This window comes from Gorilla gorilla, chromosome 8 (assembly GCF_029281585.2).
Source record: "Gorilla gorilla gorilla isolate KB3781 chromosome 8, NHGRI_mGorGor1-v2.1_pri, whole genome shotgun sequence".
NCBI lineage: Eukaryota > Metazoa > Chordata > Mammalia > Primates > Hominidae > Gorilla > Gorilla gorilla.
Window position 1 is genome coordinate 99,489,118 of NC_073232.2, and position 23,995 is coordinate 99,513,112.

The following is a 23,995-nucleotide window of genomic DNA, read 5'->3' on the forward strand; positions in this document are numbered from 1 at the left end:
GAAAGTTTTAGATCAATTGTAATTTCGGTATGGTGTTAGAGGATAATAAGAAAGGAAGTGTAAGGTAAAAATTGGGGCACATCTATAATGCTGTTAAAAACAGACATAACTGAAAAATACACCAGAGAAGCAAAAAGTACCTTCTCCTGGACCATTCTAGAGGTGTTGCAGAAGAAACAGACTTTAGGTGAAGCATATATGTGAGTATAATTATGTTGTGCTTGCTTCTTAATGAAAGACATGTCAATGAAGGACTAGGCACAAGGTAGAGACGCTGATGATGTTGAGTCAGCTCAGGAAATTGGACCTGAAGTAAGAAGATAGAGATTCCTTAGGATGCCTTGACCCTCAAGTAGCAATATCCAAATAAAAATGGCTTAAAGGAAAGCCATAAACCAAGATAACATTATCTAACAAGAAGTCTGAAGGCAGGGCTTTTCCATTGTCAGTCCAAGGACTCAATGATACCATCAGATACCTACTCTGCTCTTCTCTCTGTTACACATTCAGCCAGTTTGTGATATCTTTCCTAAGGGTTTTAAAATGGCTTCAGCAGTTCCAGAGGTCACATGTAGCCATAACTAAGTTCTGTGGAGAAACAGCAGTTTCCTCCTGTGTATATCCCGGTATTAGTGAAGAAACCTTTTCCAAAGGCCTGCCAGCTACCTTCAACTCTCTTAGACCCCAGTAGCTAGGATTGGGTTGGTTACATGCCACGCCCTGGCTGTAAGGGAGGCTACAAGGAAGACTTACTGGCACTTTTTGGCCTCTGAAGTACAGGCAGACTGTGCCAGCCAGGAAGAAAGGTAGAAAAGGAATAATTGGTTTTGTTTGTTTGTTTGTTTGTTTTGAGACGGAGTCTTGCTCTTGTTGCCCAGGCTGGAGTGCAGTGGTGGGATCTCGGCTCACTGGAACCTCCGCCTCCTGGGTTCAAGTGATTCTCCTTCCTCAGCCTCCCCAGTAGCTGGGATTACAGGCACCTGCTACCATGGCTGACTAATTTTTTGTATTTTTAGTAGAGACGGGGTTTCACCATGTTGGCCAGGCTGGTCTTGAACTCCTGATCTCAGGTGATCCACCCGCCTCAGCCTCCCAAAGTGTTGGGATTATAGGCATGAGCCACTGTTCACGGCCAGAAGGAATAATTGTTAGACAACTCACAGTGTCTGCCATATTTGCCACAGAAAATAACTGACTTGCTCTCTGCTGTCTTACTGTGATAATATATTTGTTTAATGCAATTTACAAAAGGGGGGGAACATTCTTAAATTTGAAACTAGGAGTTATGATATTTGCAGTTTCATATTGTATACAGTAAACAGTCTTCAAATTCTAGTTCTCCTCGAGATCTTATACAATGATAACAGTTTTAAAATTATGCCTTCTGTTTTTTGAACAGCTTTTTACTATTGACAGCTTTTAAGGAAGTAGTTTTCATGTTGTCGTGTTTACTCTCCTACTAGACAGGAAGACAGAACAGAAATCCATCCTCAACTTCTGGGGATAATCTGAGGATTATAATGAAATATCAGGTGCTTAAATGATTTCAACAGACTTTTAGATGAAGTTGCCATTAGCAACTTGTTATCATCAATGTAACACATAGGCAAGTGGATTAAAATAAGAGGGCTAAACTGGCCTTTATGATGAAATTAGAAGTTTCGTTGTCCTACAGGCAGAAATGACAGTTTCATTGGATTCTCTATGTTATAGTAATATATCATCAGAAGGATAGCTTGAGATGAGAGTATTTTGAAGATACATGGGGTGGATATTCAAAGTGCCTTTTACATAGTTACTGTCCTCCACAGTTTCCCCATTAAATGTGGAATCCTTGTGATTGCATTCTTGGAGGGCCATCGAAAACTAGTGAAGCACAGAGAGACTATTTTTTTTCTATAGATATTAATCTAAAGCAATAATTGGCAAAAAAAAAAAAAAAAAAAAAGAGAGATTTAAAATGTAGGATAAAGGCCAGGTGCAGTGGCTCATGCCTGTATTCCCAGCACTTTGGGAGGCTGAGGCAGGTGGATCACTGGAGGTCAGAAGTTCAAGACTAGTCTGGCCAACATGGTGAAACTCCATCTCTGCTAAAACTACAAAAACTTAGCTGGGCGTGGTAGTGCGCTCTTGTAATCCCAGCTACTGGGGAGGCTGAGGCAGGAGAATTGCTTGAACCTGGGAGGCAGAGGTTGCAGTGAGCTGAGGTCTTGCCACTGCACTCCAGCCTGGACAACAAGAGGGAAACTCCTTCTCAAAAAGAAGAAAAGAAAAAAGAAAATAATATGGTGCTGTGCTATGGGATAATGGGGAATACCTACTTTATATAGGGTGTTCAGAGAAGGCCTTGAAAAGAAGAAACGTTTAAACTGAAATTAAAGGCTGAGTTGAAGCAACCTATTAAAGAGCTGTGGGAAAGGCATCCTAAGTGAAGGAAATGGCGTGTGGAAAAACTGTGATACAGAAAAGACCTTGACATGTTTTAGGAATGGACAGAAATCCAGTGTGACTGTGGTTGTCCTAGTGGAGAATGTTGTGATTTTGGACAGGTGGATAAGCAGTCAGATCATATAGGCAAGTGCTTTACATTTTTACCTTTTGTGCAGTGGAAAACCCAATTGGAAGTATAGTAGGCATAAATTTTGTAGACTACATACTTAAATATACAAAGATGTAATTTTCTTTCTTTTTTTTTTATTTTTAGAGATGACTTTTTTTTTGTTTGTTTTTTGTTTTTTGAGGCAGTCTCACTCTGTCACCAGGCTGGAGTGCAGTGGTGCAATCTCGGCTCATGGCAACCTCTGCTTCCTGGTTTCAAGCAGTTCTCGTGCCTCAGCCTCCCAAGTAGCTGGAATTGCAGGTACACATCATCACACCTGGCTAATTTTTGTTTTTTGCTTTTTTGAGACGGAGTTTCGCTCTTGTTATCCAGGAGTGCAATGGCGTGATCTTGGCTCACTGCAACCTTCACCTCCCAGGTTCAAGTGATTCTCCTCCCTCAGCCTCCCGAGTAGCTGGGATTACAGGCATGCGTCACCACACCAGGCCAATTTTGTGTTTTTAGTAGAGGCGAGGTTTCTCCATGTTGGTCAGGCTGGTCTCGAACTCCGGACCTCAGGTGATCCGCCCTCCTTGGCCTCCCAAAGTGCTAGGATTACAGGCGTGAGCCACTGCGTTCAGCCTAATTTTTGTATTTTTTAGTGGAGACCGGATTTTGCTGTGTTGGCCAGGCTGGTCTCGAACCCCTAACCTCAAGTGATCCACTGCCCCTTGGCCTCCCAAAGTGCTGGGATTACAGGCTTGAGCCACCATGCCCAGCCTAGAGATGAGGTCTTGCTATGTTGCCCAGGCTGATCGCCAACTCCTGGGCTGAAGTGACTCTCCCACCCCGGCCTTTTAAAGTACTGGGATTACAGGTGTGAGCCATTGTGCTTGGCCAACTTCATTTCTAAATAACTAAAATTTCCTTAGCTCTGTTTCTACTAGGTAATAGAGAACAATCCTGCTGAACAATCTTGCCGCTTTAGGATAAAAAGTCAGTAGCTTCTGGCTTAACTGAATTAATTACATGTTAATCTAAACCCTTGATAAATACTTGATCCTTTCGATAAATATTCAGTTTCCTCACAGAGCCCACCCCTTCCCTTTTTTTTCCTATGGTAGATGGTATTGGTAGAGAAATCTTATAATTTTTCCTGGCATTAAGGCAGAGTCGTCTTATCTTTGTGCTGTCCTCTGTCCTTCTGAGCCATTGCAAATGACTGGCTTGGTCTTGAATGGGATTGTCTGCCTCTGCCACTTCTGAGGATGATGTCCCTGCTACTACTGTAGCCCCTGGGCAACACATCTGTGCATGCTGGGTCCTCCTTAATCCCAGGCTGTTTTGGGTATACTGGCCCAATGGTGAGTGCTGATATGCTTGGGACCCTAATAAAGCAGCTTTTCAGGAATATGGTTTGGGCATGTCATTGGCTATTATGCCTTTAGCAAGGCATGATATTGTATTAGGTGCAAGGTTTTACTAAATGGCTACAGTCCCTGGACCATAACTTGGGAAAGGGAAACACAATTATTTCCCATTCTGGGTCCTTCCCCACAAACACTGGAGATTTTTCTTACCCTTCTGCAAATAAGATTTTTTTTTTTTTTTTTGAGACAGTTTCATTCTTGTTGCTCAGGCTGGAGTGCAATGGCTCGATCTCGGCTCACTGCAGCCTCTGCCTCCTAGATTCAAGCGATTCTCCTGCCTCAGCCTCCCGAGTAGCTGGGATTATAGGCGCTTCTACCACACCCAGCTAATTTTTTGTATTTTTGGTAGAGACAGTGTTTCACCATGTTGGCCAGGCTGGTCTCGAACTCCTGGCCTCAGGTCATCCACCCTCCCCGGCCTCCCAGAGTGCTGGGATTACAGGCGTGAGCCACCTCACCTGGCCCCTCAAATAAGATTTAGCTCCAGATAGGACAGGAGGCAAAAATTCTAAATTTACATCCACTCTTTCTTTTAACTCTTGTTTTTCTTTGAACTCTTCCCCCAAGTTTTTATGTCATCTTGATCAGTGTGAGAGAACTGTACTTATGTCATCACCTGCCTTTCCTCTGTGCTGGAGTTTACATGACAGATTCTGCCATGAAAGTTTTCTTGATTTGGTTGGTGATAGTTGAAATCACAGTTTTAGAATTTAAAAAGCTGTCTTGGCCGGGTGCAGTGGTATGGTTCTGAGGATTAATTTTATATACACACATATAAACACTCACACACACATTTGAGTTCAAAATGTATGTTACTACATTTTACAAAGGAATAAGTAATTTCATAGATTCTGTATCAATATTAAATCTTGGCTGGGTGCAGAGGCTCATGCCTGTAATCCCAGCACTTTGGGAGGCTGACACAGTTAAGATCACTTGAGCCCAGAAGTTTGAGACCAGCCTAGGCAACATAGTGAGACCCTGTCTCTACAAAAAATGCAAAAATTAGCTGAGCATGTTGGTACACACCTGTAGTCCCAGCTACTCAGGAGGCTGAGGTGGGAGGATCGCATGAGCCCAGGAGGTTGAGGCTGCAGTGACCTATGATTCTACCACTGCACTCCAGCCTGGGCAACAAGAGAGAGACCCTGTCTCTCAAAATAAGTAAATAAATAAATAAAAAGTTCTCTTTTGGCCAGGCACAATGGCTCATGCCTGTAATCCCAGCACTTTGGGAGGCCGAGGCTGGCGGATCACAAGGTCAAGAGTTCGAGACCAGCCTAGCCAACAGGGAAACCCCATCTCTACTCAAAATACAAAAAATTAGCCGGAAGTGGTGGCGGATATCTGTAATACCAGCTACTCAGGAGGCTGAGGCAGGAGAATCACTTGAACCCGGGAGGCAGAGGTTGCAGTGAGCTGAGATTGCACCACTGCACTCCAGCCTGGGTGATGGTGTGAGACTCCATCTCAAAAAAAAAAAAAGCTCTCTTTTCTCTTAAGCCTGTAGGTCTTATGATTGAAATTCTTAGCTTTCAAGAATTATCATTTTAATGGATCAAAGACCTAAATATAAGAACTGAAACTATAAAACGCTTAGAAGGAAATGTAGGTTTAAATATTCATGAACTTGGATCAGGCAGGTTTCTTAAATATGACTCCAAAAGTGCAAAAGAACAAATAGATAAATTGGACTTTATTAAAATTAATTTTTTTTTTTTGGTGAGATGGAGTTTTGCTCTGTTGCCCAGGCTGGAGTCAGTGGTGCCATCTTGGTTCACTGCAACCTCTGCCTCCCGGGTTCAAGCGATTCTCCTGCCTCAGTCTCCCAAGTAGCTGGGACTACAGGCGTGCACCACCACACCCGGCTAATTTTTGTATTATTAGAAGAGATGGGGTTTCACCATATTGGCCAGGCTGGTCTCGAACTCCTGACCTCGTGATCTGCCCACCGTGGCCTCCCAACGTGCTGGGATTACAGGCATCAGCCACTGCGCCTGGCCCTTAAAATTAAAAATTTTTTTTTTAAGTTTTTATTTTTTTGAGACAGGGTCTCATCATGTTGCCCAGGCTGGAGTACAGTGGCGCCATCATGGCTCACTGCAGTTTCAACCTCTCTAGACTCAAGCGGTCCTCCCACCTCAGCCTTCTGAGTAGCTGGGACTGTAGGCATGTGCCACCACATCCCAGTAAGTTTTGTATTTTTTGTATTATAGAAATGGGGGCCAGGCACAGTGCTCACTCCTATAATCCCAACACTTTGGGAGGCCGAAGTAGACGGATCACTTGAGGTCAGGAGTTCGAGACCAGTCTGGCTAACATGGTGAAACCCCCTCTCTACTACAAATACAAAAATTAGCTGGGCATGGTGGCACGCGCCTGTAATCCCAACTACTTGAGAGGCTGAGGCACGAGAATCTCTTGAGTCTGGGAGGTGGAGGTTGCAGTGAGCTGAGACCATGCAACTGCACCCCAGCCTGGTTGACAGGGCAAGAGTCTGTCGCAAAAAAAAAAATAAAATAAAATAAAGAAGTGGGGTTTCACCATGTTGCCTAGACTGGTCTTGAATTCCTGGGCTCAAGCAACCTGCCTGCCTTGGCCTCCCAAAGTGCTGGGATTACAGGTGTGAGCCACTGCACCTGGCCAAAATTAAATACTTCTGTGTTTCAAAGGACATCATTAAGAAAGTGAAAAGACAACCTACAGAATGGGATTAAATATTTGCAAATTGTGTATCTGTTAAGGGTCTAGTATTTAGAATATGTAAAGAACTATCACAGCTCCATAAGAAAAAAGCAAATAATCCAATTGAAACAATGGGCAGGCCAGGTGCGATAGCTCACGCCTGTAATCCCAGCACTTTGGGAGGCCAAGGTGGGCAGATCATGAGGTCAGGAGATCGAGACCATCCTGGCTAACATGGTGAAACCCCGTCTCTACTAAAAATAGAAAAAAATTAGCTGGGTGTAGTGGCGGGTGCCTGTAGTCCCAGCTACTCGGGAGGCTGAGGCAGGAGAATGGTTTGAACCCAGGAGGCTGCAGTTGCAGTGAATGGAGATCGCACCACTGCACTCCAGCCTGGGCGACAGAGCGAGACTCCGTCTCAAAAAAAAAAAAGGGCAAAGAATTTGAAGAGATATTTCTCCAAAGAAAATGTGCAAATGGCCAAATAAACACATGAAATAAACACATGAAAAGGTGTTGAAATCATTATTCATTAGGGAAATGCAAATAAAAATCACAGTGAGGCCAGGTGTGGTGGCTCATTGCCTATAATCCCAGCACTTTGAGAGACTGAGTCAGGAAGATCACTTGAGCCCAGAAGTTAGATACCAGCCTGGGCAACATAGGGAGATAGGCGTGGTGGTTTGTGCCTGTAGTTCCAGCTAGTCGAGAAGCTGAGGTGGGAGGATCTGCTTGAGCCTGTGCCGTCGAGGCCGCAGTGAGCAGTGATGGTGCCACTGCACTCCAGCCTGGGCGGCAGAGCAAGACCCTGTCTCTAAAATAATAATGATAATAATAATAATAATAGAGATACCAATTCACACCCACTAGAATGACTATAATAACTTAAAAAAAATCTCAAAAAAAAAAAAAACCCAAAAAACAAAACCCCAACAACTGTTGGTGAGGATGTGGAGAATTGGGAACCCTTATAGGGTTCCTTACTGATAGGGATGTAAAATGATACAGATGCTATGGGAAACAGTCTGGCAGTTCCTCAAAAAGTTAAACATACAGTTGCCATATGACACAGCAGTTCCATTCCTAGGTCATCCCAAGAGAAATGACAACATATGTCCATACAAATACTTGTACATGAGTGTTAATAGCAACAATATTCATAATTGTAAAAGAGTGGGAACAACCTAAATGTAGATCAGCTGATGAATGGATAAACAATATATGGTCCAGCCAGGTGTGGTGGCTCACACCTGAAATCCCAGCACTTTGGGAGGCCGAGGCAGGTGGATCACCTGAGGTTGGAAGTTTAAGACCAGCCTGACCAACATGGAGAAACCCCATCTCTACTAAAAATACAACATTAGCCGAACATGGTGGCTCATGCCTGTAATTCCAGCTACTTGGGAGGCTGAGGCAGGAGAATCGCTTGAACCTAGGAGGTAGAGGTTGCAGTGAGCTGAGATCATGCCATTGCACTCCAACCTGGTCAATAAGAGCGAAACTTTGCCTCAAAAAACAAAACAAAACAAAAACAAAAACCGGTATGTGGTCCATCCATACAATGGAGTATTATTCAGCCACAAGAAGGAGTGAAGTACAGATTCATGCTGCAACATGGATAAACCTTAAAAACATTATGCTGAGTGAAAGAAGCCACGAAAGATCACATTTGTATGATCCCACTTATATGAAATATTTAGAACAGGAAATCCATAGAGATAGAAAAGAGATAAATGGTTTCTAGGAGATGGGGAGGGAGGCAATTGGGAGTGACTGTTAATAGGTATGGGGTTCTTTTTAGGTGATAGAAATGTTCTGGAATTAGTGTAGATGGTTGCAAAATGTGAATACACTAAAACTACTGAATTGTATACTTTGAAATGGTAAATTGTATGCTATGTGAATTTTATCTCAATTAAAAAAAAGTATAGGCCGAGTGCAGTGGCTGAAGCCTGTAATCCCAGGCTTTGGGAGGCCGAGGCGAGTGGATCACTTGAGGCCAGGAGTTCGAGAACAGCCTGGCCAACATGGTGAAAACCTATCTCTATTAAAAAAACAAAAATTGGCTGGGCGTGTTGGTACATGCCTGTCATCCCAGCTACTGGGGAGGCTGAGGCACGAGAATTATTTGAATCCAGGAGGTGGAGGTTGCAGTGAGCCAAGATCACACCACTGCCCTCCAGCCTGGTCAACAGAACGAGACTGTCTTGAAAAAAAAAAAAAGATAAATTATGGTATTTGCTTTGGAATTAAATAATTAGTAACTTTTAGTAAGGTTTGGTAAAGGTTTAGTAACCTTTAGTTAACCCAGTTAACTTCTGTGTCTTATATTTGTCTTTGCACTGAAGTAGTTGAATGCCACTGACCCACAGAATGAGTTGCCAGAGAACTGGAGCAACATTCTGTTTGTGGGGAAGAGAATACTCTGTTACTACCTTAATATTAGATTCCCAGCATATCAATTGAAGGGTTTTAAATAGTGAGTGATGTGTTTCAATTTATATTTATATTATATTTACACTTGATCTTAGCCAAAAGGCTGAGAAGCGATTTTATATTATATTTATAAAGATCACTTTAGCTTTCTCCTGGAGACTGGATTGGTAGGGACAAGGTGACATTGGTGAACTTGGTTAGAAAGTCAGTCAAGCCCGTGTGCAGTGGCTCACGCCTATAATCCCAGCACTTTGGGAGGCCAAGGCAGGTAGATCATCTGAGGTTAGGAGTTCGAGACCAGCCTGGCCAACATGGTGAAACCCCTTATCTACTAAAAATACAAAGATTAGCCAGGCATGGTGGTAGGTGCCTGTAATCCCAGCTACTCAGGAGATTGAGGCAGGAGAATCACTTGAACTCAGGAGGTGGAGGTTGCAGTGAGCCGAGATTGCGCCACTGCACTCCAGCCTGGGCGACAGAGCAAGACTCAGTCTCAAAAAAACAAAAACAAACAAACAAAAAACCAGTCAGTACTCTAGGGAAGAAATAACGATAGCTATATTATGACATAGTAGTGAGTTGAAGATAACTGAATAGCCAAAATATATTTTGGAGATAGTTTGATATGAGAGGTGAGGAAAAGTAAGTAGTCATGTGTGGCTCTTTGTTTCTGGCTTTAATAACTCCAGTAGTTCTGGAAGAGACTTAGTGGGAAAATTAAGGACATTTTGGATAAATTGAGTTTGTCCAAATGGGGTTGCCAAGTGGAGAGTTGAGTAAATGAAGCTAGAGCTCAGGAAAGATGTGGACCAGAGTTATAAGTCATATTTATTTATTTATTTATTTTGAGACAGAGTCGTGCTCTGTCGCCCAGGCTGGAGTGCAGTGGTGCGATCTTGGCTCACTGCAACCTCCGCCTCCGGGGTCAAGTGATTCTCCTACCTTAGCCTCCAGAGTAGCTGATATTACAGGCACGGGCCACCATGCCCAGCTAATTTTTGTATTTTTAGTAGAGACGGGGGTTTCACCATGCTGACCACGCTGGTCTCAAACTCCCGACCTTAGGTGATCCTCCTGCCTCCGCCTCCCAAAGTGTTTGGATTACAGGTGTGAGCTACTGAGCCCAGCATAAGTCATATTTAAAACAATGGGAATGGGTAGGAACACCTAGGGATAGAGTGTGGGAAATAGAATAGGGTCCAGTATACAGCTGTGCCAAATTTCACATGTACAGGTTAGATAGTGGAGTGGGTCAGTTCTGTTGAGAATGCCCTGAAAGTTTGAATAATGATAAGCATGTCCATTTTAACATCATGAGGTAGTGGTGATGTTGTAAGAGGAGTTTCAGTGTAGTGGGTTGTCATGGGTTAAAACGTTCAGATTGTCATGGGTTAAAACGTGAATTGGACATGAGGAAGTGGAGTGTGCAAAGATAGTTTTCTGAAAGTTTTACTTGGAAGAGGACAAAAAATTGAGACTAGACAGTTTGAGGAGGATGAAAGGTCAAGAATTCTAAGCTAGTGATAAAAATTTCGTCAACATCAATGAATAGGTAATGTAAACACATTAATCCTGGGATGGATGTGAGAAGAGCAAAGAAAGGAATCCTGGGGGAATATCAGCTCTAAAGGTTGAGTAGGGAAGGAAGGAGTGATCTGAGAGGTGGAAGGAGGAGTAGGAATTATCATAGAAACTTTAAGCTTCTTGAGGGCTTGTGACTGTGTCATGTTCATCATTTTATCTGAAGTTCTTATCAACAAAGTAGCTTTCAGTAAATATTTATTAAATGAAGATAAAAATTTTAAGAGCCATCTGCAATGTCAAATGTAGCCCACAGTTGAATGAATATGAGGACAGGGAAGTGTCCCTTGATTTTGGTGTTAAGCAGCTGATTGCCACCTTCTGTAGAACAGCTTCAGTGGAGTCTCCATGATAGAAATAAATGCCAGGTTGCTGAGGACTAAGCGTGGATATTTGTTGAGAGTGGAGACAGTAAGTGCAAACATTCTTTTCAGAAAGCTTTGCTCTTTTTGAAGCTTTGCTCATAGGGAGATACAAGATAGTAGGTAGAAGGGCAGGCTGTGTTTAGATGAGAGAGACTTCAGCATGTTTATATGCTAAATGGAAAAAGGAAAAAGGAAGGGAGAAGTTGAAGATGTAAAATAAAGGAGATGTGTGTGAATGATTGTACATTGTCTTTGAGGTTAGTGGGAATGGAGTGAAGATACTGGGTTGCAGTACAGATGAGAATACAGTTTCCACTGAAGTAGGAATAAAGGAACAATAGATGGTGCAGATGGGGAAGTGTTTGGGTGGCAGGTGAGAATTCGGGATATGAACACTTTATTTTTTTCAGTGAAGGGGGGATAAGGTCATCCGCTGAGATTATAGCGGGGAGGAAATGATTGTAGGGGACTGAGGAGAAAAGGAGAATTTCAAGAAAGCCTCTGAGGGAGGTGAGAGGGCAAGCTGAGTGGGAATACCTAGAAAAAATGGAATCATGGATTTTTCACGGCTGTGGTATATATATTTGTATGAATGATTTCCTCGTTCTCTCAGGGCTCAGCAGCCTGGGTGAACACACAATTGAACAGTTGGATTGATCTTGGCCTGGGTTTTATGTGTCAGTGTGACAGAGAGGGTAAGGAGGCAAGATATTTCAGTAGCGAGAGTGTTTGAAGTGGTGGACCATTGAGTCTAGGCTGAATAGGGAACAAATGAAACCAGAAGGTGGCTGCTGGGACATGAAGTGGTTGGTGTTCAAGACTGGATAGTGGAATTGAAGATTGAACGGGAGGAGCAGTTGCTGGTTATGACAGAATACAGGATCCAGCTATGGAGTGGGTTTATGAAGTAGAGACAACGTTCCCAAGTCTTTAGTGAACATCAGAGAGTGTCATCTGTTAGAACTTTAGCTGCGGCCAGGCAAGGTGGCTCATGCCTGTAATCCCAGCACTTTGGGAGGCCGAGGTGGGCGGATCACCTGAGGTCGGGAGTTTGAGACCGGCCTGACCAACATTGAGAAACCCCATCCCTATTAAAAATACAAAATTAGCTGGGTGTGGTGGTGCATGCCTGTAATCCCAGCTACTCGGGAGGCTGAGGCAGGAGAATCGCTTGAACCTGGGAGGTGGAAGTTTCGGTGAGCCGAGATTGCACCATTGCACTCCAGCCTGGGCAACAAGAGTGAAACTCAGTCTTAAACAAAAAAGAACTTTTGCTCAAAGGCAGGTGGTAGCAGATAAGAGATAAGGAAAATTTAGTGAAGAAAAATTCAGTTTTTAAAAACGTTTTAGGCTGGGCGTGGTGGCTCACGCCTATAATCCCAGTACTTCGGGAGGCCGAGGTGGGCAGCTGGCTTGAGCCCAGGAGTTTGAAACCAGCCTGGGCAACATGGCAAAACCTTGTTTCTACAAAAAATACAAAAAATTAGTCAGGTATGGTGGCATGCACCTGTAGTCCCAGCTACTTGAGAGGCTGAGGTGGGAGGATCTCTTGAGCCCAGGAAGTTGAGGCTGCAGTGAGCTGTGATTGTGCCACTGCGCTCCAACCTGGGCAACAGAGGGAAACCCTGTCTCAAAAAACCCAAAAAAACAAAAAACAACATTTTATTTTGGTGATGGAATTCTCTATTGTTTCGAAGAGTTTTGTTTGTTTTAAAGACATTAACCAGTTTTCTCAAGGGATATTCTATGAAAAAGTGGGTTCTATCATCCAATAAGTTTGAGAAACTGCAAACTCTATCCCATTGGTAATTCACAATGAACCTCAACTTAGATTAATAAAGGCTCTGGGAAATGATGTTACTATTAATGATTTAACATTTATTGAGCACTGTCTAAGGCTCTGTTCTAAGGCTCCCACGTGCATTATTGTTTCCAGTCTTTACAGCAACTATCTCATTTAAGTCACACTGCTAAGCTAGAATGGAAGAGCTGGGATTCAAATCCAGAAAGACTTGCTCCATAGGGTTCTCAAGCCTATAACCAGTATGGAAACAGGCTTGACATTAAATCCAGCATTTCCCCATCTTGTTTGGTTATGGAACCTTATTATCTTTCAGTATTTATAGAGAGATTAGTCAGTTGTCCACGGCATGGACCCTGGGAAGTGTTGCCTGAGTCAGTTTACACTGGTGACTGCAGTCTTTTAAACAGCATTGTTTCAGACTATAACTAGTTTTTTCTAACTTGGTTCTCTGTTGATAATACTTAAATGTTATATTTATTTTTCTATTTGAGAGCCTTATATTTTGACTTCAAGGCATTTTCTATTCCCTTTCACAATGACCTTCCCAGGAATCAAAGATATTGTCACCACCACACATTACATTTGAGTTACTAAAACAGTTTATAATCCAAATAGCTATTTCACTTTCCTTTCTCTGGTCTAAGATTATCTTATTGTAATTTGTTTTTTAAATTTAGAGACAGGGTCTTGCTATGTTGTCCAGGCCAGTCTCAAACTCCTGAGTAGCTGAAAATATAGGCATGTGTCACCTCAACCAGTTTATTGTAAAATTTTAATGTTTAGAGATCTTGGAGATCATCTTTTATTTTTAACAGTATTTATTTAGTTTTGCAGGTAGAGAAAATGACAGCTGTGTAGCGCTGTGGAAATTATAATAATTCATATCCAAGCTTGAATGTCAGCTCCACCTCTTTACTATAGCTGTGGCCTTAGAAAACCTACTTCATTTCTTGAAACTTGTTTCTTCCTCTAAAAAGATGAGGATAATATCTTGCAGGGTGGCTATGAAAATTAAGACAGTTCATACAGTATCTGGCACATGGAAAGTTCTCAATGTTAATTACCCAATTTTTTCTGTTTAAGGAAATAGTCTCAATCCTATACCATGAATGAATGATTAAAATAGTTGGAAAGGAAACAACAGTTTTAAATGTAAACTGTCTCAGTCTTATGCTGACATCAGCTACATTTCTGGTAAAGTGATGGTGTCATGATACAGGTTATATTAAGAGTTAAAACCAGTTTCCTTCTGGCTTTCCAACTGACATAATAAGCAAAACCTGCCTGGGCAAACATAGACCTATTTATTGGCTCACTTATTATTAATGTTAAACTAGCTTTGGTGCTGACTTCTGTTCTTGTTTTAAAATTTCACTGTTGTCATTTAAAATCTGACAGACCTTCAGAAGCTTCATAGAATGCTTAATGGTTTAAATCGTCTCTAGAACATGTGAAGTGTCTTTTCCAAAGTGGTTTTCTCCATCTGTCAGTATGTTCAAAATCATGTGTATAGGGCCGGGCGCCGGTGGCTTATGCCTGTAATCCCAGCACTTTGGAGGCTGAGGCGGGTGGATCACGAGATCAAGAGATCGAGACCATCCTGGCTAACATGGAGAAACCCCGTCTCTACTAAAAATATAAAAATTAGCTAGCCATGGTGGCGCGCACCTGTAGTCCCAACTACTCGGGAGGCTGAGGCAGGAGAATCACTTGAACCTGGGAGGCGGAGGTTGCAGTGAGCCAAGATCGTGCCACTGCACTCCAGCCTGGGCAACAGTGAAAGACTGTCTCAAAAAAAAAAAAATCATGTATATAGGACAGAATTGCTTATATTTTCACATTTACTACTGGATGCCTGTTTGGTTTTTATAGCAATCAACTTTTGGAGTTTATGGGCAGTACTTAACATATATAACCTAAGTGTGGATAATTATTTAAAATAAGGCTATTGGAAGAAAAATCTATAGGGATTTCTCAGTTTTCACAACTCCCTGAGCAAAGAAAAAATAGGTTGGTTTGAGTTGTATGTGATGAGATTTCTAATATTCTATTCGAAATGCCCCCTAGTAAGCACTAGTGATAGGTATTAATGAGCTGAATTTGATTTCCAGTTCCAACTCTGTCCCTTGCGACTTCTGTAACCTTGAAGGTTTCTCTACGTTTCAGTTTCTTCATATGTAAAAGAGATTACCAATATTTCCCTCCCAAGGCTGCTGTAACAGTGAAGTGTTGCGGTATTTATTTATTTATTTATTTTTTGAGACAGAGTCTTGCTCTGTCGCCCAGGCTGGAGTGCAGTGGCATGATCTCAGCTCACTGCAAGCTCCGCCTCCCAGGTTCATGCCATTCTCCTGCCTCAGCCTCCCGAGTAGCTGGGAATACAGGTGCCCGCCACCACGCCTGGCTGATTTTTTCTATTTTTAGTAGAGACGGGGTTTCACCGTGTTAGCTAGGATGGTCTCGATCTCCTGACCTCGTGATCTGCCCGCCTTGGCCTCCCAAAGTGCTGGGATTACAGGCGTGAACCACCGCGCCCGGCCGTGTTGAAGTTTTTAATATAGCCAGCACAGCATGTGGCACATAGTAGGCACACAGCCATTGCATGTTTTTTCCAGACATCTCACTGCATTTTTCAGTAATATTCTTTTCAAGTACGTTCTTCTTTCTCATTCCTTAACATTTAAAAGCTGTATTCAAGAGAGAATATTAATGTTTGCCAAGTAAACTGAAAATATTTCCTTTGCAGCCCACACTTGAGTGTTTTAGGCCGGGCGCGGTGGCTCACGCCTGTAATCCCAGCACTTTGGGAGGCCGAGGTGGGCGGATCACCTGAGGTCAGGAGTTCCAGACCAGCCTCAATATGGAGAAACCCTGTCTGTACTAAAAATACAAAATTAGCTGGGTGTGGTGGTGCATACCTGTAATCCCAGCTACTTGGGAGGCTGAGGCAGGAGAATTGCTTGAACCTGGGAGGCAGAGGTTGCGGTGAGCCGAGATTGCGCCATTGCACTCCAGCCTGGGCAACAAGAGCGAAACTCTGTCTCAAAAAAAAAAGTGTTTTAGCAAAAAATGATTTTATGTATGACATACCTTGGTTTAAATCCTGGCTTTTTAATTTTAATTTTTTATTTTTTGAGACAGGGTCTTACTCTGTGGCCCAGGCTGGGGTGCAGTGATGTGATCTCTGCTCACTGCAACCTCCGCCTCCCAGGCTCAGGTGATTCTCCCACCTGAGCCACCTGAGTAGCTGGGAGTAGAGGTGTGCTCCACTATGCCTAGCTAATTTTTCTATTTTTAGTAGAGACAGAGTTTCACCATGTTGCCCAGGCTGGTCTCAAACTCCTGGGCTTAAGCGATCCACCAGCCTTGGCCTCACAGTGTTGGGATTACAGGTGAGAGCCACTAAGCCCGGCCTGAATCCTGGCTTTTGAATGTAATAGTGTTGTGACCTTAGGCAAGCTACTTAACCTATCCATAAAGTATTATGAGGCTAAAGTGAGTAATAGTATGTATAAAACATCTAGTTCATTGTCTGGTTTGTATATTCCCAAAATAAATGTTATTATTTTAAGTGGAAACTGTTGTTTAATTTGATAATTCATATAATTCATGGCTTTTGAGAGCCTGCTCTACTCAAAGCCCGTTAAGAGCAGGCAGGAACATTGTGAACGAATGTTGGGCATATTATTATGCAAGTGACTGAATTTGGCCTTGCCTGTAATCAGGTTCAGCAAAAGTGGTATTTTCTTTCTTTCTTTTTTTTTTTAAATTGAGACAGTCTCGTCCTGATGGCCAGACTGGAGTACAGTGGTGTGATCTCAGCTCACTGCATCCTCCGCCTCCTAGGTTCAAGCGATTCTTCCACCTCAGCCTCCCAAGGAGCTGGGATCACAGGTATATGTCACCATGCCTGGCTAATTTTTGCATTTTTTGTAGAGATGGGGTTTCGCCATGTTGGCCAGGCTGGTCTTGAACTCCTGACCTCCAGTGATCCGCCTGCCTTGGTCTCCCAAAGTTCTGGGATTACAGGCGTGAGCCACTGAACCTGGCCAAAAGTGGTATTTTCTATTGCATTTGAGGTAACAGAAATTGATGGGCTTGTTATTGCATTTGGCGTGGCTGTTTTTTTTTTCCATGTTGTCTTTCTCCACTGACTGTCAAAAAAAAAAATAAGGCTACATTCATGAGTGCCACAAGAGAGATTCATGATTCCCAAGTGCTACAGCAGACCAAGGTATATTTTGGTATCTAAAAAGTTTTTCATCTTTTGCTGATCTTGTTTATTAGAAATAAATATGTTACTCTCCTGTATTAAAATTTAACACAATATTGGCAAGCTAAATTTAATCAAATATTCTGCCCATTTTAAAATTCACTTCCTAGCCTGTCCATCCTTCCTTTTATTTTGTTGTTGTTTGATTTTGTTTTATTGTATGCTTTTAGCAGCCTGAAGCCATGGTTTTTAGTTTCTGTCTGTAGTGATAAGTGGAAAGGAGGGATGAGGAAGGGGCTTTACTGGCCCAACCAGAAATAGAAACTAAGAACCCAGGACTGTATTATCTCCCTTGGACACCCAACACTATATAAAATTGATTCCTGCCCTGGCAGACTAAGCATTGGAAAGCTGGTGCTAAGAGTGTTATGAGAATTCCTAATAAATAGAAAAGCTCAAGGATTGACACTATAGTAAAAGATTTCATTTTGACATGTTTATAATTTACTTATCAAGTTAACAATAAGGTGTTTTTATTTATTTATTTTTGTTTATTTTTATTTTATTTTTTGAGACGGAGTCTCGCTCTGTTGCCCAGGCTGGAGTGCAGTGGCTTGATCTTGGCTCACTGCAAGCTCTGCCTCCTGGGTTCACGCCATTCTCCTGCCTCAGCCTCCCGAGTAGCTGGGACTACAGGCACCTGCCACCACGCTTGGCTAATTTTTTGTATTTTTAGTAAAGATGGGGTTTCACCATGTTAGCCAGGATGGTCTCAAACTCCTGAACTTGTAATCCACCCGCCTTGGCCTCCCAAAGTGCTGGGATTACAGGCGTGAGCCACTGCACCTGGCCTTTTTTTGGTATTTTTAGTAGAGACGGAGTTTCACCATGTTGGCTAGGCTGGTCTCGAACTCCTGACCTCAAGGCCTGCCTTGGCCTCCCAAAATGCTGAGATTACAGGCATGAGTCCCAATAAGATTTTTAAAGGGATACCAAAATAATCAACATTTATTTTAGAAGGTGACTTTCTTCAATGAGATGTCAATGTCTACTTTCTGTTATATAGTGCTATTGTTTCTTTTTTCTTTTTTTTCTAAGTGAGGGTCTCACTCTGTCACCCAGGCTGGAGTACAGTGGCATGATCTCGGGTCACTGCAACCTTCACCTCCCAGGTTCAAGCAATTCTTTCACCTCAGCCTCCAGGGTAGCTGGAACTACAGGTGTGCATGCCTCGCTAAGTTTTGCATTTTTAGCAGTTGTTGGCCAGGCTGATGTACTGTTCCTTTTATTGATTGAGTTCTATATTTACACAGCATGAAAGTCTCAGTTGCATTAAGTACATTCGCATTGTTATGCAACCATCACCATTATCTAGTTCCAGAATTTTGCTGTCACCCTAATAGAGCTTGTATATATGTCCCCACCAAATCTTATGTTGAATTGTAATTCCCAGTGTTTGAGGTGGGGTCTAGTGAGAGGTGTTTGGGTCATGGGGCAGATCCCTCATGGCATAGTGTTGTCCTCGCAGTAGTGAGTGAGTTCTCACGATCTCCTTACTCCATCCGCCTGCTTCTCCTAAAACTTTGAAATATGCTTGGAATTGAAAGTGTTTAGTTTAGTTTGAGGATAGTTATCTAAAAGTGACATACAGGGCTACTGCTTTGCTCTTCCTTAGTAAATTTCCTATTTTATTACACAGTTTACTAATACAGAGGACTTGAGTTTTGTTATTTCCATGGAAAACATTATTGAATCTAAATTTAACTAGAGATGTGTAGTTCAGGGAGGGAGAGTGGTTTTATAATATGAATCTTGGATTTGAAATGAACTTAAAGCAAATGAATAAAAATTGTTTCATTAATTATAATGTCTGAAATAATGCATGTTTTTGTGAATAAAAATTGATATAATAAAGTTTAAAGTGACAGGAGTAGATATAACTAATTGTATTTATAATTTCTTGGATGTAAAATAACATTTTTGAAAAATACAGTGACCTCACATACAGTGACCTCACTTAATCTATGTGAGGCTATACACAGTGGCTCATGCCTGTAATCCCAGCACTTTGGGAGGCTGAGGCAGGTGATTGCTTGAGCCCAGGGGCTTAAGACCAGCCTGGGAAACATGGTGAGACCCTGTCTCTACAAAAAATACAAAAATCAGCTGGGCATGGTGAGGCGCACCTTTGGTCCCAACTACTTGGGATGCTGAGGCAGGAGGATCACTTGAGCCCAGGAGGTTGAGGCTGCAGTGAGCTGTGATCGCACCACTGCACTCCAGCCTGGGTAACAGAATGAGACCCTATCTCAAAAAAAAGAAAAAAGTCTATGTGGAAGATACCACGTTAATTGTGTTGGGTGGTTTAGAGATGTTTCTGTCTCCTTCACTGATGACCATGTGTCTCTGCTGCTGTCGCTCACTGGTGATTATCAACTCAACTTCTTACATTTGTTTTAACAAATATTTATACACCTTTTGTAAATTTGCGTGAGATAAAGTCATTATAGTTAAAAAAAATTGGTTTTTTTTTTTTGAGACAGAATCTTGCTCCATTGACTAGGCTGAGTGCAGTGACATCATCATGGCTCACGGCAGCCTGAACCTCCTGGGCTCAATTGATCCTCCTGCCTCAGCCTCCTGAGTAGCTGAAACTACAGGTGCATGCCACTATGCCCAGCTTGTTTTTTATTTTTTGTAGAGACAGGGTCTCACTATGTTGGCAGGCTGGTCTCTAACTCCTGGGTTCAGGTGATCCTCCTGCCTCGGCCTCCCAAAGTGTTAGGATTTCAGGTGTGAGCCACCATGCCTGTCCTATGAAGTCATTACAAAGAAATTAAATTAATTGGTTTCATTGGCAGTATTGAATTTCAAAGCAGAAAGGGTGCTTAAGAGAAATAGTGCCTTTGGAGTAATTTCTGATGCTAGACGAAACTCATATCTCATTTAAGGTGTCCATCTGAATTTTATGTTTGGATGATTATGAATTATTCCTTAAAGCTTGAAGTGAACTCTGGCTCTCTAGGATAAATTAATCTTTATTCCTTTAATCTTTATTCCCTTAGGTATATATTAAAGGGATCAAATTTTTTTTTAGAGTAATGTAAAATTAAGGGACTTCTTTTGTTAGGTGAATTTCTCAGGTTTTAAGATATCAGTATCATTGTGGACATTGACTACATTGTCTACTAAATTCTGTAATTTTAACTTATAATTCTCAGTAATTGGCTGGGTGTGGTGGCTGACGCCTGTAATCCTAGCACTCTGGGAGGCCAAGGCAGCAGATCACCTGAGGTCAGGAGTTGGAGACCAGCCTGGCCAACAGGGTGAAACCCCCTCTCTACTGAAAATACAAAAAAATGAGCCGGGCGTGGTGGCGGGTGCCTGTCATCCCAGCTACTGGGGAGGCTGAGGCAGGAGAATTGCTTGAACCCAAGAGGTGGAGGTTGCAGTGAGTTGAGAATGCACCATTGCACTCCAGCCTGGGTGACAAGAGTGAAACTCCATTTCAAAAATAAATAAATAAATAATAAAAATAAAAATACAAAAATTAGCTGGGCGTGGTGGCGGGTGCCTGTAATCCCAACTACTCGGGAGGCTGAGGCAGGAGAATCACTTGAACCCAGGAGGAGGAGGTTGCAATGAGCCGAGATCACACCACTGCACTCCAGCCTGGGCTACAAGAGTGAGACTCTGTCTCAAAATAATAATAATAATAATTCTCAGTAATTTTTGCAATTTTTTTGGTACCTAAAATAATTTCTGTTATTGTGTTGGATAACTTTGTCAACTTCACTTTGGGAATATCTAAATATAGGTAGCTGCATTCGAGCCAGAGGAATATTGGGTTTTTTTGTTGTTGCTTATTTTTGAGGCAGCCTTACTTTGTCACCCAGACTGGAGTACATTGGCACAATCATGGCTCACTGCAGCCTTGACCTTCTGGGCTCGTGTGATCCTCCCAACCCAGCCTCCCAAGTAGTTGGGACTAAAGGTGTGCACCACCATGCCTGGCTAATTTTTAAATTTTTTTGTAGGGATGGAATTTTGCTATGTCACCTAGGCTGGTTTTGAACTCCTAGGCTCAAGCAGTCCTCCCACCTTGGCCTCCCAAAGTGCTGGGATTACAGGTATGAGCCACCACACCCAGTTGAGAAATACTGGGTTTTAATCAAGATTATTGTCTGAATATTGAGTCTTAATGACTTTTTTGATTTTGTTTTTTTGGCCATAGTATTAAGTTTGCAGTTGATAACCTTCTGTACTAACTAGAAGTAGTATAGAAACTGCAAATTAAAAAAAAACCCCAGGTAAAATGTTGATGGCTGCTATTTTTATTTAAGGTATTAGTAAAGGAAAAGAAGTCAGGGACATTATGGAGGTCAAGTTTTATATTATTAAAACTCAACTTCATGATTTATACATACTTAGAAATAGTCTGAGTGATGTGTGACCAAAATATGATTTCTAGGAGGAATGATTGTTACATCCGTGGAATAGCTGCGTACACTTTATTGTTCTTGGTGCTTAAACTTTAGTTGTCCTGCTAAGATAAAGGAAGACATTCTTTCAGTTGGAAATCATAATGTATTTCTCCATTGAAACAGTATGGTTTGAACAGTGCTATATATTCTTACTCATTATTATTCCTTAAATGAATATTTTAAGCTCCTGATAGAAGGCAGGTACTGTGTTATATGCTGTTTGTGTTACCAGAATACAAAGATGAAGAGAACAAAGTATTACACAATTCCTAATCTCACATAAATGCTATTTTTTTTTTACTAGCTGTGGGGAGCACAAAATAAGTGGTTGAAAGTCATCTGACACAGTTACATTTATTCCTTTCCTTTTCCATGGCTCTTAGGAATAAATTGTTCTACTCTATGGATTAAATTGCCCTTTGTTTATTGCCTGGGATTCCAACTTTATTTCATAATTTTATTTCTTTGAGGAAACGTTTCACAAGTTTTATAACAAAGTATAACTCAATTTGGAGAGCACAATCTGTGCATAAGTTGGAGGCTACCTATTGTGAAATGGAAAAATGCTTGTCCTAGCATTACTAAGTTAATGTATAGCTGGTAGAAAGTTTTCACTTTTAATTGCTAACTTGCCTAGTGAGAGTGAAAGATTGATTACGGCAACTAAAAAGTATAAAAACTACTGAGTAGTTTTTAGGTACAGTCAGTTCTTCAGTAGAACAAGAATCTTTAGAAATAACTTTCACTAATTCTTTACTAGTTGTTTTTCCTATTTCTCTTGGATATGGATCATCAGAATGTTTTTTGTCCCTCTTACCCGCACCCCCGTCCCCCACCCCCCACCTCCCACTTTTTTGTTGGGAGGCTTATGTGAGAGCATTAGAGGCCTTGAATGTTTGGGTAGACAAGGTAAGTATTCAAATAAACGTTTCAAGATCATTGTGACAGTGAAATTATTTGATATGAAAAAGGATCTCAGTTATTAGAAAAAACACAACTGTGTTAATACTGACAGCCAGCGTTGCTATAAGTGTTTTATGTGCATTATCTCACTTAAGCTTTACAACAGTCCTAAGAGAGGAATGCTGTGGTTATTACACCCACTTGACAGACCAGGGAGCAGAAGCACAGAAACCCAAGGATTTCTGCCGTCAATGTCATGCATTTGGCTGGAGTTATGATGTCGTGCAAGTCATGTTCCTTCTTTTTCCCTCTAATTCATTTTTATGTTTTTCTTTTACAGGGCAATTTTGTAAGATTTAGTTTCCAGGGGTCAGGTTTGTTTGGGTTTTATGTCCTTGGGAAATCCTCAGTACCTTATTTCCCATATTCCATATTTTTTAATCTTAGTTTTTTTTCCCCTCAAATGTTATACAGGTTAATGAGTCAAGTGGTCTTTCAGGGATTGTTAAAACAAACAGTAATTCTCAGCCTCCACCTTCATTTCCTCCTCTCATAGGTAACCATCCTTAACTCATAGGTATTTGGAATTTACCTGTGGTTTTTCAAGAAACATTTAAAAAATTGATTTACTTGAATTTTCAGGTTAGAACATAAATTATTTGCATGATTTGCTGTGTCCTTGTGACTAACTCAACCTAAACATTCTATCAGTTGTCCAAATTTCCCATTTTCTTTCAAATTTCCCATTTCCTTCACTTACTTTGTCAGTTTCATCATCTTGAAGAAGCCTTTTCCAGAGCACAGTGCTCCAACATGGAGTAGTCTCTGTTTTCTCATAGTGCCCAGCAATCATCCTTGGAATTCTCTTTTCTTTTCTCCTGCATTGGCACTTCTGTTTCTTCTCCTCTTATGTCTTCCTGTTTCATGGGAGGCAAATATTTGATACCTTATGTTTTTTGAAAACACTTTATTTTCCTCTCACCCTTCATTAGTGGTTTCACTGTATGTAACATTGAGATTGATGATTTTGCTCCATTGCCTTCTAGCTTGTGTTATGCCTGTTGAAAGTACAAAATCATTCTGGAAGCTTATCTATTGTTAGCTATTTCCCTCTTCTGGAAGCTTGTAGGATCTTCCCTTTGTTTCCACTGTTCTGAAACTTGTAAATGATATGCTTTAATATGGTTGTACTGTATTTTAAACAATTATGCTCTGCACTCAGTGTTTTTTTGTTGTTGTTTTTGTTTTTTAATTTTTAAATTTATTTATATATTTTTAAATTTATTGTTTTTGTTTGTTTTTTGAGACGGAATCCCACTCTCGCCCAGGCTGGAGTGCAGTGGCATGATCTTGGCGCACTGCAACAACCTCCGCCTCCTGGGTTCAGGTGATTCTGGTGCCTCAGCCTACCCAGTAGCTGGAATTACAGGCGTGCATCACCACGCCAAGCCCATTTTTGTTTTTTGGTTTTGTTTTGTTTTGTTTTTTTGAGACAGAGTATCACTCTGTTGCCCAGGCTGGAGTGCAGTGGTGCAATCTCGGTTCACTGCAACCT

At 41.6% G+C, this 23,995-nt stretch overlaps 1 protein-coding gene across 12 annotated transcripts in view; it reads left to right on the forward strand.

Moving 5' to 3' along the window:
- Positions 1-23,995, forward strand: part of SHLD2 (shieldin complex subunit 2) — a 97,011-nt gene that overhangs the window by 10,032 nt on the left and 62,984 nt on the right. For 3 of the 12 annotated variants that reach the window (XM_055353193.2, XM_055353199.2, XM_055353201.2), the window contains exon 3: positions 16,619-16,734. The exons of 8 other annotated variants lie outside the window; for them this stretch is intronic. In XM_055353193.2, the coding sequence (XP_055209168.2) occupies positions 16,619-16,734 (116 nt within the window). Of the gene's footprint in view, positions 1-16,618; positions 16,735-23,995 lie in introns of those variants that run through there. One more of the 12 variants, XM_055353196.2, reaches the window with a different exon arrangement.